The following is a 17,454-nucleotide window of genomic DNA, read 5'->3' as shown; positions in this document are numbered from 1 at the left end:
AATTTAAAGTTAATCGGATATTAACTTTAGCCTCGTGGACGTCGGACGGACGGACAGGGCGACGAAAATATACGACCACATTTCAACGTGGGCGTATAAAAATTGAGTATAAATCACTTTATATTAACATATGCTTTTAGAACCATTTTCGTCTAGAATAGAGCCATACCCTCTTTAAAAACACAAAATACTTTTCTGTAGTTGTTATATGCTCCAACAATAGATACATCTATACTATACCTGACGTCATGATCGTATCACAATATATTATCTCAATTGAATTGCATTTTAATAATTCAGAGATAACAATTATAACCCCCCTGTGATTAATACCCAGGTCACTTCATGTCTAATCAAGTAGAACCATATATGTATAATCAACCTTTAAAATAAAATGAGTACAAGCATCCGTCCTCTTTCAATATAGGGGCTGGGTGGTCAGGTGATATTCACTTTTCATTCAACACATATTCCAGCCACTGATAGATTTATCTATTTTTGGATTAGGGGAAATGAATTCTTTATTGCAAATATCAACATAAATACAGGCCGAGGGTCCTTTTGATATTAACGCATGCCAGCCCGTAACATCCTGGGCCCAGTTTCTCGAAATCTTAGCTAAAGATAAAATCCAAATTTTAGTAGATACTTCAATTTTGATTGGCTAAGCACTAAAATCAACCCAATATTATCCAATCAAATTACTAAAATTTGGATTTTATCTTAGTTAAAATTTCGTGAAACAGGCCCCAGGATTATGCCAACTTTGCAGGAAAATTTGTTTTTTTTTCGCTTGTTCTCTGTCCATCTCTTTCAAAATGTGGGCGTATTTTGCATGACAACCAATTGTTTCCAAACACAAAACACTGGATTTTTTCTCTACAACATACTAGTAATCATATAATTTTACGTTTTATTTCACTTTAAGAAAAGTTGTACATACAAAAAATATGTTTCATATTAAATAATAAATACAGCTAACTGTACACAACAAATATAATCTACAGTACTTAATATAATTTAAAATGGCAACTCTCACAGCCGATAGTTTGGATGACCCCAGCCTTGTTTATCTCGACTATTTCATGTCGACCCTTTTAGTTCGAGGTAACGGGATTCATCTTATATATCAATCGGATTAAAATACAGATCTATATTTCGTTTCGTTTTTTTATACTTTCGATGGCCTACACTACATGAAGATCTGACAGGTTGTACTCGAAGGTCGTGTCAGGGGTCGTACGAGCGGCTTTTGATCGTATGACGTCGGACATTGATTAATCAATCAGCGTTGACATTTCTAGTGGTTTACACACAGTTCCGTGCATGGCACGCCAAGAAGTCGTCGTAACAGACCGTTTCATTGGCTTAACCCTCACTTCAACCAAAACGCCGGTAATATAAGTAAAACGAAATTTTGAACTATAAAAAACGAAACGAAATAGGATCTGTGTTTTTATAAGATTTCTTATATATCTACACATGGTTTAATAAATTACGGATATCTGAATGTTCATGCACTTTGGGGGTGGTGAGATTTATAGAAATAAGAATTTATTGTAGCCAAAATGATATTTGTTGGAATTAGTTACATTAAACTATGCCACAATAGACATTCCTAGACGGACCTTCTTTTAAAAATTTTTTTCAAGAATAATGCCATTGGAATAAAATGTTGGTCAAACATAAAGAAATCTCTGCATCTTACAAAATATATGTTTCCCCACCACAGCAATTAATGTTAATTGAAATGTACAAACGAAATTTTAACATGGCAATTACTTTTCAGTAAAATATAGCCCAAAGCAAGATTTTTTAGCATGGAATTATTCTAAATGGCACTGGATGAACCAAAATACAACCAGAAATTACTGCGACTTTGGTCTAAGGCAAATAAAACAAACGGTGTCCTTTTTAACTATGTCCAGGGGTGTTATTCGTGAATACTAGACTAAAATATCTCCACAATATTTATATTAATTAGCTAAGCCCTTAATTTTGGAGAACACTAGATCTGAGACCGTCTTGCAGATATGACATCATATGTTAAGGTAAGGGTTAAGCTTAGTCCAGGGTTAGGGTTAGGGTTAGCGCTAACCATGTTTACATCTGAAGACTGACGAAATCTTCAGGTGCAGGACCGTGGTGGATCTAGTTTCTCCATAAATTTTAGCTTTTGGCTAATAAAAATATTTTAGTTTAAGTATCAGCTTTTTGAATAAGGCCCATGAGTTAAGTGAGCATCAATGTACATAAATTTAACGGTGTATTTTAATTAAAACAAAGTATGCAAACAATATTAATTAATTAATTAATTTATTATAACTACTGCCTACAATCCTAGTGAACTATGACCTGTGACCTGAGGTTATATGAATAATAAATGAAGTAAATACATAATGAGATATTTGGTGATACAATGATGAACCAACCCACCACAAAAGAATTTCTATCAAAATTTAGCATGCTCCAAAAATATTCTATATTGGTAAAACATTCCAATACAAAATACTAGGTCCAGAGCTGTGTAAAATGATTGAAAAAAATACTAGCGCTCTAATTTACCAGAATTTCCATTAACTTCCTGAAACAATTGTAGGTAATTTAATATATCTGAATCCTGTAACAAAGCTAATGAAGCAAAATTTAGGCCATTAGGATTAGGATGATTATTTGAGCTAAAATTTAAATTGCTACTAATTTTGCCAGATGGAAACCATTCTCAATGTTCTGTATTTCTGTTAGTTGAAGAATAAAATGAGATATCACAGTTGAATAAGAGATTATAATATACAATATTTACTGGTTATAATTATACATAATATACAATACATTACAATATACAACAATTACAAAACATTACAGCCTACAATTATATACATGACAATATCTTCCAAGTGAATGGACAATGGGGGCAATAACATATTGTGAGTTCCATTCCACAGTGGGTTCCATGCATACTTTATGGAGTGGAATCCCTGTCTTTAAAACAGGTGGTTAGCATGGAATCTAAATCACTTTCACCATGTACATGTTTGTGTGACTCTTGTGGGATTTCCTCGATTGTGGGACATCATCATTTTTCATTTAATTTATCAAATTTTTAATAAATAAATAAACTAATACTATAAAGACAGAAATAATTGAGAATTCTTGCATCACTTTCAGATCATTTAGAAAAAATATACTCATCTCTTCATTGTATAGATTTATTTTTAAATAATTCAACAGAAGATAAGAGTAATGCTTATTACATAAACAGTTCTAATTGTCTATGATTAATTTATATCTCTGTTATTTAGGCTATTGATATCATGTGATTAATAACTAAATATAAACATTCTATAATACAGAATTAAATCAAATATAGAATCAAAATGAGATCACTCTTAACAATCATTAGTGCCCACCTTAGGGGTGTGCGAACAGTCCAAATTAAAAAATCGACTTTCTATCAAAAATCCATAAATTTTCTAGCATTAAAAAATTTGACTTATGTCATGGGCGGTCAGAGTTGTAATCATACATGCATAGTGTTGGGTGTGTATATATAATAAACTAATTACATCTTATAACTCTGTTATAAATAACATTGAACTAGTTTAATGTTATACTACTGGACGGATAAAATAACACATTTCGGTTATAAGATATTTTAGTGGCATATTATAATAGTTGAAGATATAAAAACACTAATTATTATACTTTCTACTTCCCCCTTATACACATTGATAATTATTTGTGATTCCCATTATATATTACATCATAATAACAGCCCAAATTCCAATAAACACCCACCAGCAGGGTTTTCTTCCTTAATTTCCATGTACAACAATGAGTGCAGAGGTGAATTACAGTTTTTTGTCCCATCCAAACAACTAGGTGGTTTTCCGTACTACACCACTAACAAAGGGAAAGCAGACTGGAAAATCTTGAGTACCTTTTTTCGGCCAGTATCAGATTTCATGGATTACAATAGGTAAACCAGCCAGATACATCTAGAAATCTCTGTAACAATATGTACCCTCTTTTATTGAATATTTATTAAGGACCAGGACGGTTATAACGTTGAAATACACGGTAAGTTAAATATATTGATGATTGTTGAACAATGAATAGATTAGTCTACTGCATGTAGCAAATAAAATTAACAATTCATATTTAATTGAGCAAAGAAATAAATATTACTGATCAAAGAAAATCAAATACAAAAGTAATTTTACTAATAATTAAATTAAATGAAGGCAGATAAACTGTACTATGTTTGTCTACATGGTTATTTGGTTTTATATCGTAATTAACTAGAGATAAACTAGTTAATAAAATCAAAGGCAATATGAATAAAGAAGGCAACAAAATATAGGGCACTTGTCAATTCTTTCACAAGACTACAAAATACATATAAATACAGGAGTCTTATTCACAAAAACTTTACCCAAAATATTAAAGAATGTAGCATTTCCATTGGTCAGGAGCTAAAATTTGTACTAGGATTTGAACTTTTAACCAATGAAAAGGCCCCATCCTTTAAATACATAAAGCCGCTGGTTTGTTACATTTAGAATTCTGTATTCAAATAATATACAAAATTCTGTGATAATAAAAAATGTATAATGTGTATTTTGCTTTAGTGTATATCTATGTACAGTGCATTACGCCCTATTTCATATCATGTATTGCATATTCCATATAGTCCATGAGTGAAATTTTATCACATTATAAAAACAAACCATTTATATGGAATACAATCACTGATTAATCAAACATACTGTGTATGGGGCAACATTTCAGCAAAAGTTCTGTTATTGTTGGGGGTGGTTGTTGAAAACGTTAAGAAAACACTTGTTGAAGCATCACGCCAATTATTGTATTCCATTTAACAGGTCTTTGTGTTTTTACATTCTACACATGGAACCCATCACAAAGAAAAATTACACTGTGTAAATTCATATTCACAAATTCTACCCATTAACTAGGGTTGGGCAATAATGAAAAAAATAATATTGTGATAGTTAAATTTTGAATACTTGGGCCGAAAATTGTTGGCTTGATGTCAAATTATTGTTGTTAACGTCGCTAGATCCATGATGGAGATTTACCCTAGACCAGCTATTTTTACTGATGAATTTAATTCTATCAATAGAATATCATAGGAGATGATATAGCATATGTATTATCATCAATATTGGGACACGATAATTATCATATCGCGATAATTTGGGGCATCACGATATACAGATTTTTAGATATTTTTAAATTAGTCCAATATACTAAAATCGCCGACGATTTTATCAAGATACATGTATACCGAAAGACCAGTATTTTGCCCAACCCTACCAGTAACATTTTAGATTGTCAAAGTGACATTTTATTACAGAACGTCTTTCAGAGTTGAGAGCAACAGGACCATGTTAATATTAACAGAACACAATTTTTATGGGAAACAATCACTGGTTTTATTCTAATGGCACAACGTTTCGACAAGTATCCTCTTATCGTTATCAAGCACATTGTTTCCCATAAAAATTGTGTTCTGTTATTGTGTACCCCAATCACTAAATGCCACTTAAAGATTATGTTAATATTATATTAGTATTTGTGAATATAGTTCTAGTGATTTAATCTACTTGGGATGTTACGACTCTACAGAAATATTAAACTTCTAAACAGAGGTGAGTTTATTGAAATGAAAATCTAACTTTTAAATTATTAGAATTCACATTAACTCCAACATTCTATAGGTGAAAACAATGAACAAAAATACTGTCCTAAGACAACACAATCACTCTAATTGTTGATTTGGATTTAGCTCAATTTTGCTGAAAATATTTTTGCAATCCGTTTGGCCTCATCTGCTGTTGGTAATTGTCTCCCTTTGGCACTAATTGTCTTTGATTTGTTTTTTGTAGCTAATCTGGCAGCTAATTCTGATGCAGCCTGAGCTTTATTAGCTGATCTTGGTGTCAACTGAAATAAACATTAATTCATTCATTTCGAAACTGATAGAAAAAATATATGTATATATATATAACCAGCCATCTTTATGAAAGACAGTCACAGAGTAGGGGTTTCTAAACTGTTTCAATGGCATTTAGTAATTGAACTCAATATCAGTGATTTTCATGATTAATTATGACCAAATGAAGACAACTAGATGCTAATTCCTTTCCCAGCTCCTTTCCTGCACCACTGACGATCAACAACGGTAGTAAGCCAGTGGCATAGCCACTGAACAACTGTGGCTCCATTAAAGGGACAATAACACTCTTGCTGGCTTGACAGCTCCAGAAAATAAAAAATAGCCTTATTCTAAGTACTAGATGTGTTAGTGTCTTACCTGTTGTGTAAATTATCCATTAAATCCTATTTTACTTGTCCAGAGGGTTCAAAAGTATTTTTAAATCCAAGTCACATTTGAAAAGCTTTACGTCAGGCTTTTCAAATCATCTAGTTGAATTTTTCCAACTTTTTAAATTAGTATCATCAATTAATTGAAATATTGTAAAATAGTACAATTTGTTGACCAGAATAAAGATTGGGACATATTATTCAGTTACAACAACAGTGGTATTGAGCCTTTAAAGATGCATTATGTAAGGTTTAGATAAAGAGCTAATCATTCTAGCTATAAATAGATAATGCAAAATGAAAATATTGAAAATTTCATTCAAACTACTCTATCCTGAGCCAAGTTTTCACTGTTTGTAGTTTTGACAAGATGTATGCATTGTGGTAACCAGGGCACTGGTATATTTAAGACTTAGCCTCACTTTCCCATTTTTAAATTAAATTTTTAAATGACGAACCTTTCTAATCTACTTAAAATCTTGAGTATCCAATGCCATCGAAAGTTGATTATGGTCTGGATAAGTTAATTAATGTCTAATTAATATTTTATATAATATTTAAGGCCCAAAGAAATACCTGCAATAGGCATATTTAACTCTTACATAATGCATATTTAAGTCAAATAATCAATAATTACTTACTTTATCCGATTTTGTAACATAGGTGGCAGCCGATGTTGCCATCTGTAAAGCTTTCATCGACGCCTGTAGTTCTCCCATACCCGGGAAAAAGTTGGGTAGGTTTGATTTTTCCACTAGCGTTGAGTCAAGCATAGAAAATGTCTCTTTCTCATCTTGAGACGATTTTGTTGCAGATTCCAATCCGCTGTCTGTTGTGCGATCACTGTGAACTTCAGTCTGGATAAATCCGTCGATATTTCTTGCTGTAGACATATCACCCAGTCTATGGCTGTTAAGTGGAGATAAATTTCCTGCCAATTTTAAGCTTTCACTGAACTGGAACGGATGAGAATCATCTGATGACATGGAATAAATCAACTGTCGATTCTGACCTTGATTAAAATATGAATCAAGGTCCTCTGTTCTAGAGGTCACGACACCTTCATCATGTGACATATCATGTGACTCTAGGTTCGACCGTGGTGTGCTCTCTGATTGAGGTCTCTCGTCTTTATGTGGATCGGTATGTGTTTGACGGTTCATTGGCTGATGGTCTGTCATGTGATCCACTTTGCGTGACTCTCGACTTTGTGCAGATGACTGTCTTGAGGCTTTAGAGCTGCTGGAATCTGGATGGTGTGTTGTTCCGGAATCCACTGATTCAAGTTCCACTCTCGACAACATGTTTCTAGAGAAGACCCTTTTTTCTGTGCTTGATCCCAAATTGAGAGGTTTCTCAGCCGTTGATGTTAACGTGTCGATTAATTCCACATTGGAGAGAAGATGATTGATTGGTTGATCCGTGTCTGACACTGATTGGATGGTTTCCAATAAATCGTGTTCGTGTTGATCTGTGTGTTCGTTGATCTCATTACCATCATCCGACAACCAGCTATCGATAGTATAAGCACCAGAATACGGCACACGAGAAACAGAATTTTGTGGAGTTTCTTCCGCGTCTCTTTCTTCTCGCAAATATTGTTCATGCGATTGGCTAATATCACTTTTTCTCATATCTATCACAGTATTTGATTGGCCAGTTTCATCACTTGTTTGACCAAAGGTATCAGAGTTTCGACTGGTTAATGGAGCCGATCTGATTGGCCATGACTGAGCTGCTAAGATATCAGCTGGATTCAGATCTTCTTCTGCTTGGTTATTAGCAGATTCTCGGTTCTTGGCATAAAACCCAGAGAAATCATTTGGTGCTCTAGGAGTGATGACCTCCTCTCCATCATCTTCTTCAAATCCGGCACCATCTTCGTCATCCAGCATCTCACGATACCGATGATAACTACCAAACTTCTCCTCCTCCGATTCCTCATCACCACTCTCCCAGCGATCTCCGGCCTTCTTCTCAACAAAGTTGCTATCTTCCCGATGAGAAGTACCTTTCCACGTTTCATTATTTGACTCTGTGAGTGAACTGGAATGAATATTATCCATTTCCGATGGGATATGTGTCTTTGGAATAAAACCTGTACTGTTCTCGGCATCGAAAGTTGTGTCTTGATATCGAGAAGCAAGCGGAGGAAGACCAAACACAGCCTCGTTTTGGTTTAAGACTGGATGAGCATTAATTAAATTATTAAAATTATTCCTGATCGAAGCACATGAAGCCATGTCATCATTAAAGTTATTTGAGGTATTTTGTGGCACAGACGTTGTGAACGTGACAAGGTTTGAAGTTCTTGTTTGATTTGCGTCTTCACTTTTACGACATAGATTATCACCAGAAAATGCACCCGAATCAACAGCACTTTGCGAAGATTCGTTATTTGAATCAATCACAGTATTTGTTACATCATAATGTTCTCGACTATCAACCAATGAGGAGCCAGACTTTGTATTCCGTGAAGTGACGCGAGTCTCTGTTTCCAGAGGTAAACTCTGACTGTCCTGATGATTAAGTCGATGTTTGAAGTTTTCTGTAATAGTGTCAAGATCTTCCAGTTGTTGTCTGTACAAGGGAAAAGATTATATAATTATTATTAAATTTATCTTCGCATACTGTATCGAGGATTAATTAATTGGCAATTAACAACATTTAAATTTTTATTTCTCAGAAAAAGTTATGGTTAAATTTATTATTTTCTGATTTGTACTATTTTGATGTTTTTACATAACATGATTCCATTACTCTATTGCAAGCGAAAATATTAGCCTTTGAAGGTTTGACAAGACGTGTGCAATAATTTCAATCACGGTAAGCTCCTCGATTTTTAGCTTAAATCAAAATATGGCTGAACTTTTCTAATCTATTTAATATCGGAGAAATCTGATGCCAACGAGAGTTGATTATGGCCTGGATAAGTTAATTAATGTCTAATTAATAGTTTAGAAAACATTTAAGGCCTAAAGAAAGACCTGCAATAGGCAAATTTAGCTCTTGCATAATGTATGTTTAAATAGGATGATTATCAATTTTCTTCCATATCAACCAAAACCCATCAGAGATTAATTGCCAAGACTTACCTAAGAGAAGAGAAGAGAAAGGATTTTGAAGAATTTTCGTCAAGTTTTAAAGAGAAGTTTGGATTCCAATGCTGAGTTGTGTTTGTTCTCTGCTGGCTCATCACTGATTGGTCCATTTTAGTTGCTATGCGATGATGTAATTGTTCGTTGATTTGTTGATGATGTCGACGGATTCCCTCTAGGTGGCGCTGTGAAATAATGGAAGACGTATCTGGCGTAGCACTGTTATAGGTTGACGTCCATGCAGTAAATGTTGGGATTGAAGGCACTGAAGAATTAATCTGAAATAAAACAAAACAGATTTATTTAGGAGATAAACACTTCCTGTTTCAAATTTAGAGAGGTTTATTGTCCATTTAACCACGCTTGGATCATTAGAACATGAAACGTGTCAGATTTGTGCAAAAAAAAAACCCACCCAAAAAACAGACTTAACATAATATTTTCTGTTAACTATACTTTCTTAAGATCTACTTTACCAAGTAAATGTTTTTAGGGTTGTTTCTAAGGTAAATTATCTCCCCTTTATTTACAATGCTGAAAATGTTTATTATTATTATTATTATTGTTCGATTTATATAGCGCTTCATTACATGTGAAGTGTTTCTAAGCGCATATCACAAACATATACTTCAAACACACAGAAAACAATCAAAATCAGGAGAACATAATTAAACACAGCTGCCTGTTAGGCGCTATTATTCAAAGGTTTATATCCAACAAATCAACCGGCTAATCTCAATATTGAACTCAGTCGAGAGAGAGAGAGAGAGAGAGAGAGATGGGGTTTAACGTCCACTCGACACACACTAGGTCATTTTGGGACTAATACATGGTTCAATTTTATTTCAACAATTCGCTTGTGCGTAGGGGTCTTTAGCAGTGGGAGGAAACTGGAGGACCCGGAGAAAACACACAACCGGAGAATTGAAACCACACTAATGACAGACCTTATGATACAGTGCGCACATATTAACCATTCGGCCATCATACCCCCGAAAATGTTTATGGAGTATTTATCACATAAAAAAGCTGCAAGCAGCAAAATGTTTAGTCGAGTCTATACGATGGACGATGGAGGAGAATTTTGCTCAGATAGCTACATTTCTGCCTACACTTCATTGAAAATTATCAAGGTCTTTCTATAACTAACAACCTGTGAATGGTTGGACCTTGTTTTTCATTTTATATCCCCATCCAAATGACTAAGCTGTACCCTGATAAGTGTTAACCGAGATTAAAACATTCCGATGTTTATGCATGGATCTCTATAATTTTATTGTACATACCTGTGAGGAGTAGAAAGAAGCATCTGCTATTCGTTGAGGTGAAACTGATGTCTCTGGAGTTATATTGACCTTAAATAAAAAATTAAATTAACAGAATGAGGTCACACTGTCATTTGGCAGCGACGTTTCTTAATTCAAAATTTTTTCAGCTGGACATTTTTTTTTACTCACAATTTCAATTTATTAACCAAAGATTTATTATCAAAAAATTATTCAGTGAATGTGTAGCACATTTTCTTTTATGCACAGGGAAACTATCAACTAACCTTCATCTGACCTTGACATTGACCATTAAAGTCCAGGATGTTATACCAGCCACAGATCTGTAGTAACCCTGACGACAGGGGAGATAAATCAACTGATACAAACCCTAAAACACGATCACTAGATTTATCTGTAATTAAAACAGAGAATAAATATTAGAATGAAGTGAAATGGAACGTTTCACGGACACAATACCTAGATAAATTAATGATTAATTTTAATTTTGTAGGGATACCTTATGTTTACAATGGAGAGAGAATTTCTAATAAGGAAATGAAATGAAATGGGGTTTAACATCCTACTGTTCTGCTCCGAACCTGGCTAATGAGGGAAATTTTGCCCGGACAGCGGCACTACGGCCTACTCTTATATCGAATTCCAACTGTCAAGGGTTCTTTTACGTGCACGCCAATGTGTACACGGGACCTCGGTTTTTCGTCCGCTCCGAACGACTAGAAAGCTGTCCTTGTCAGGCCCTCCGTCCTGCATCACTGACAAGGGAGAACCATGCCGGAAAATCTGGATGAACTTTCTCAACCAATGCGGGGATCGAACACCCGACCTCCAGGCTAACGAGCCAGCGTCTTACCCACTTAGCCACCGTGATCCCTTATAAACATAAGAGACATAATTACACCTTATTATACTTTGTCTACTATACCAAAAATATGAATACAATTACACTGATACTAAACCAAATTAGACTGTTTACCTGGACTTCGAGCTGCTTCTTGTGGCTTATGCCAAACTTTGAAAACCAAATTCTATATAAAAAAAAAAATAATGGAAAATATTCATTATTTAGAAAGATAATTAATAAGACTGAAAATTTTGGAATGAATTCAGAATTTGTCCACCAAGTTTTTCCTGACAACTATACAATATACCTGAACTCTGCATCTGTAATATGGTTTCAGACTCATCTTCACAGATTTCTGAAGAACTAGACAAACTTTTCTTGTCAACCCTGCAGTCACCACCCTCGAAGCCAAGCTTTCGAAATCCTGAAAGTGCTTTTTGGTCAATGCTAAGATTCAAACCTGGGACGTTTTAATTTAGAATCCAGTGTCCAGATGAAGTGAATAGTTTTATTTAACATCAGCTGACACTCGTCGATATCACAGACAAAGAGAGAGAGAAATGGGGTTTAACATCCACTCGACACAAACTAGGTCATTTCGGGACTTACATATGGTTCCATTTTATTTCAATAATTCACTTGCTCGTAGGCATCTTTAGCAGTGAAGGAAACTGGAGGACCAGGAGAAAAACCACGAGGTTGGACAGGCAACCCAACTTCTTGTCACATACAAGCGGGAAATTGAAACCATGCCACTTGACTCAATGACAGACCTTCTGATTCAGCGCACCACACAACCCCAAAAATTAAACACAAATTTACTGTGAAGAATAGGTGTAGAATGTAAATAACTTACACTAGTGTTTTTCTGGAAGAATGTATTTGGTAGACGTGATTGTTTATTGTGATCCCAGACAGGATTAACAGAAGTAGGAACAATATCTGTACAGATAGGTCGACTACCTTCACATGTCTGATATGATACATATGTTGATGGTGCTATCTCTCCAGATCTGTTTAAAATAAAACAAATACATAACCTTAGTGTCATATACTCCATTACTAAACCAACTTATTCATATTATTAAGGAATAGTGGTCTAAAGCCTTCTTGAGTTCTTTGTGTTAACTGAGTTACTTCCCTTGATCAATAAAAGGCTTTGATCCTAGATGGAATTCTGGGATGGAGTGAAATGTAAGATGGCTGTTTTTAATTAGCCTTTCTGATTGTCATAATTAATCCAAGCCATCTTGTGGTCTATACACCCCAATACCACATTAGTTCCTGGAGCACAAATGTTTACATCTTCTCTGAGTATATGACAATGAAAAGGTGGCATGAATGCCTAAGATGCAGGTAAGATCTCATGTTTAATGTCCACTCAACACAAAGTAGGTATTTCGGGACTAACATATGGTAAAGTTTATTTCAACAAATTGCTTGCACATAGGGGTTTTTAGCCAAAAGATTAGGCATGCAACACTACTCCTTGTCACGTACAAATGTGGGATCAAAACCATGCCACTTGACTCAATGGCAGACCTTATAATCTATAGCACATATAGTTTAAGACCCACCTTTCTTAAGACAGCAATAAAGTAGGTCAAAGAGATCTATTACTGTAGTTAAATTGAGATGGTTTATTAATTATCATTATTTTGGCCTTGTAATGTACTCTTGTACAGTAAATCATGTATCGAATTTGGTATTCAAATTGTCTTAAAGTACAATAAATGTGCTCATATTCAATCTAATTATTTTACCTGTCTTTAAGAGTTACAGTAGGTAAATGCATGGCACGTTCAATACTAATATGGACAATAAAACTGTTCTCATCCGTTAGACCATCCTGGTTTACTCTTTTATCTGGACTTGATCCAACACCTGACATTAATTGATGGAAACTATCTTGAGAATCATAGTCCTGATCCGTGTCCAATATTTGTGCATTCATATCTTCTTCATCTGACCCGTTTTGCTGTTAAGAACAAATGTAAGTTTAGTGTTGCAGAGCACATGATTTACAAATATTTTTTTTAAAAATTAGCAAGAGTAACAAAATAAACAATTTACGCCCATAAATTCAGTTATATTTTAACTTTCATTTTTATGAAAATCTAAATTATGAATGTAAAGCAAATCATATTTAGTTAAATCGACAGGTTGTGTTTGATGCAGCTACATACCTGATTAGACTTATGTGGTTGAACTTTAATCTGTACTTGTATACAGCTACCTCCCATATTGTTGGATCCAGGTTTATATAGTGGATAAATACCGCTACAAAAATATACACATAATGCTAATTAAATTCTCTCAATCCCTAGAAAGCTGTCAATAATCATTTTTCTTATTAATAATTAACATAAAATACTCTTAAGATAGAAATTAGATCATTAAAACAAAACAGGTATTGAAATGACTTATTCTTCAGTAACCGATTAACATTTTAAGAAAGAAAAGATGACATTTAGTTTGGAATATTGTGCTTTTAGTCTGTAATATTGTACTTTTAGTTTTGAATAACGTGCTTTTAGTTAAGAAATTTGTGCTTTTAGTTCGGAATATTGTGCTTTTAGTCTGAAATATTGTGCTTTGTGAGTAAGGAATATTGTTGTGCTTTTATTTAAGAATATTGTGCTTTTAGTTTGGACTATTGTGGTTTTAGTCTAGAATATTGTGGTTTTAGTCTAGAATATTGTGCTTTTAGTTTGGAATAATGTGCTTTTAGTTAGAATATTGTGCTTCTAGTTAAGAATATTGTGCGTTTAGTTAAGAATATTGTGCTTTGAGTTAAGAATATTGTTGTGCTTTTAGTTTGGAATAATGTGCTTTTAGTTTGGAATAATGTGCTTTTAGTTTGTAATTTTGTGCTTTTAGTTAAGAATATTGTGCTTTTACAACATTTATTATTTACCTGATTCTGTGATGAGTACGATTATGTTTACATAGTTCACTGAGTTCAACATAGGCTGAACCAATCAGCTTATCTCTCTGTGTTGGTCGTTTTTCCATGCTGTTTTTACGAGAGTAAGTAACCCACACTTGTATTTCTAGTTTCTCTTCTTGTAGATACCTGGTGATACGAAAGATAGAGAAATGTGGTTTAACAGACACTCCTTACAAACTAGGTCATTTCACGACCAACATATTTGTTACATCTCTGCGCCATTCAATAAGGGCTAGACGACACATATGGGCCTTTCAGCTATTAAAAACTTTTTCTCAGCTCTTCATGACCAGAATCAGCAGTTCATGATAGCAACTTGATGAATCTAGCTGGAAACTATAGGGTTGTGCTAGATCGAGTCTACTATAACATTTTGTCCAAGATATCAGATGCCTGTATTGTTTTAAGAGAACATTTTACCCTTTAGATAAGATTTGACATTTTGTTTTGGGAGATGTATTAGATTAGATTCATATTGCAGCCATTAGAAACATATTTACCATTGATATGTAGAAGATTTGGGCAAAATATAATTATGTTGATGTTTAACATTGGTTACTAGGTAACAAGCATCATTGGTTGTCAAGGGAACATTTTTAGATATCACAGCACCTATAAAATACAATTATATATTTTTCAATACAAATTTCTAGAAAATTGACATGGCAACATTAATAGCACTGTCCATCGAAATTATTACACAGATGGATGTCATTTTTTTTCTTATCTGACTGACTAGGCACTTGCCCAGCTCTCCATCCTGCACAAATGCTAAGTTGAAACGAGGTTCGAAAATCCTCAAGAACTTTTGGATTTTATTATATAGAATCTAAATTTTAGATCTGTGCCTTCAAACCTGAATTCGACATGCGTCGTAAAAAATGAATTGGATGTTAATAACACAGTACTTATTAAGAAGTATAGAACAGAGAGATGGAGAGAGAGAGAGAAATGGGGTTCAACGTCCACTCGACACAAACTAGGTTCTTTAGTAGTAGGAGGAAACCGAATGATCCATATAAAACCCATGAGGTTGGACAGACGACCCTACTCCTTGTCATGTACAACCGGGGAATCGAAACTACGCCAGTTGACTCAATGACAGACCTTATGATATAGCGCGCACATGCTAACCATTCGGCCATATCCAACCCCCAAGTATAGAACACATACCTTTATCATAGAATTTATATCTGATATAACATCTAGCATTATGATCTAATGTTGTCTGTCCTGTTACTAGGGCATTCTGTAACGGGAAATAAATCCTCTCAACGTTGATCTTCACCCTCTCAAACTCCTTTCGTAATTCACCTAGAAAAATAACCCGGAATATGCACATAATCATAAAACACACCTAAAGATTTCCTGAGAAATCTGAAGACATAAGTTAAAATACCATTAGTCTTATAACTTTCATGAAATAATAAATTCAAATGAAGAAAAGGATCATGTAAATTTTCTTTTTTTCTTTTTTTTTCTTTATGTCAAGTGAAGAATGATCACCATAGTTTAATTGGATAGAATATTTCTAATATATGAATGAATGAAAACAAAAATGAAAGAAAGAATAGAATAATTGGTCAAATGGTATAAATGAATGAATGAAATAATTGAAATAATTAACTGAATTTATGAACGGAGTAAAATGAACGGAGTAAATGAACAAATGGAATAAATGAACAAATGGAATAAATGAACAAATGGAATAAATGACAAACAACAAATGATTAAAAGGAATAAATGAAAGACTGGAATAAATGAATGAATGAAATATTTAAAAGGAATAAATGAATAAAATTATGCAATGGATAGATGAATGAATGAATGGGAAAAGGGCATGAATAAATAAATAAATGAAAGGAATGAAATATTTACCATCTAGATCCCAGTCAACTTGTTCTAGAGTATTATCAATTGGTGACCACCCAACACTCCGTCCAGCTGATATAACTCGCTCTCTATCATCACGCTGGGCAAATTGTATAGATAACTCTAATCCACCAACAACACGCTTTAATCCCACACACTCGCTAGACTCTGATTGGACTAATTCTTCATCTACATCTTCCTTTGTTGATTTATTCCAACCAATGGTAGGACGGTTAATAGGAAACCAACCAATCAAACCTGAGTAAACAAGGAAGTGAATTAGTTTAACATGAATATAGATACATTTTGATATATTTTAGCACGTGCACAATACTGAAAAGAGTTTAACATCCTACTTTTCTGCAACAACTGGGCTAATGAAGACAAGCAATTGCCAAGCAGTGTGCTATAAGGTAAATTTTTCCCAGGAAGCAGCATTCTTCATTAAATTCCAAATATCACAGTTTTTTGGGTTTTTTTTTTACATGCCTGCTAACGTCTACACAGTACCTAGGTTTTTCATTCCGTCCAAACAACTAGACACTGCTTCTTGCCTGGCGTTTTGATCCATACCACAGGCAAGGGGAAACCAAAGCCTAAATTAAGACCATGGGACCTTCCAGTTAGCGAGCCCGCTCCTTACTCACTGATCTACTGTGGCTCTCTACATATCTCAATATAAGGCAGTATAATAAGGTAGAATTCATCGCAAGTCCGGTGCCAGCATGGATCAGCATAGTGTTACAGTGAAATATTTTACATTTTATTATCAAATTCTATTCAGATATCAAATATAAATTTTAATATCGATGAAATTTTTTAAAAATGACCAACCTGTTTTACGAGCTAGAAGAGGATATAAAGCAACTGTTGTGGTTCCTAATAGAGTATCACACGTCTGTCGACTAGACATAACCTTTCCTGATACTTCATCTGATTGGTCAACTGGATTTTGGCCATCTATAATAAAGGGGAGGTAAGAAAGTTAATTATCCTTGGGTATATATTTAAATTTGTTCATTTCATCTTAATCACATTTCACCATCTCAAAACAGC

At 34.1% G+C, this 17,454-nt stretch overlaps 1 protein-coding gene across 1 annotated transcript in view; it reads right to left on the bottom strand.

The window, feature by feature from the left end:
* Window positions 1-899: 899 nt before the first annotated feature.
* Window positions 900-17,454, bottom strand: part of LOC126829770 (C2 domain-containing protein 3) — a 38,817-nt gene continuing 22,262 nt past the window's right edge. The window contains exons 32-45 of the mRNA XM_056102948.1: window positions 17,233-17,358; window positions 16,405-16,656; window positions 15,700-15,840; window positions 15,027-15,138; window positions 14,494-14,652; window positions 13,763-13,856; window positions 13,340-13,554; window positions 12,433-12,589; window positions 11,709-11,760; window positions 10,999-11,126; window positions 10,733-10,801; window positions 9,444-9,724; window positions 6,990-8,928; window positions 900-5,967 (exon numbers count right to left, since the gene is read on the bottom strand). Of these exons, the coding sequence (XP_055958923.1) occupies window positions 5,806-5,967; window positions 6,990-8,928; window positions 9,444-9,724; window positions 10,733-10,801; window positions 10,999-11,126; window positions 11,709-11,760; window positions 12,433-12,589; window positions 13,340-13,554; window positions 13,763-13,856; window positions 14,494-14,652; window positions 15,027-15,138; window positions 15,700-15,840; window positions 16,405-16,656; window positions 17,233-17,358 (3,887 nt within the window). The 3' untranslated portion in view covers window positions 900-5,805. The remainder of the gene's footprint in view (window positions 5,968-6,989; window positions 8,929-9,443; window positions 9,725-10,732; window positions 10,802-10,998; window positions 11,127-11,708; window positions 11,761-12,432; window positions 12,590-13,339; window positions 13,555-13,762; window positions 13,857-14,493; window positions 14,653-15,026; window positions 15,139-15,699; window positions 15,841-16,404; window positions 16,657-17,232; window positions 17,359-17,454) is intronic.

This window comes from Patella vulgata, chromosome 8 (genome assembly GCF_932274485.2).
Source record: "Patella vulgata chromosome 8, xgPatVulg1.2, whole genome shotgun sequence".
Classification (NCBI taxonomy): domain Eukaryota; kingdom Metazoa; phylum Mollusca; class Gastropoda; family Patellidae; genus Patella; species Patella vulgata.
Note: the sequence above shows the minus strand (reverse complement) of the source record. Positions and strands in the feature narration are given on the sequence as shown.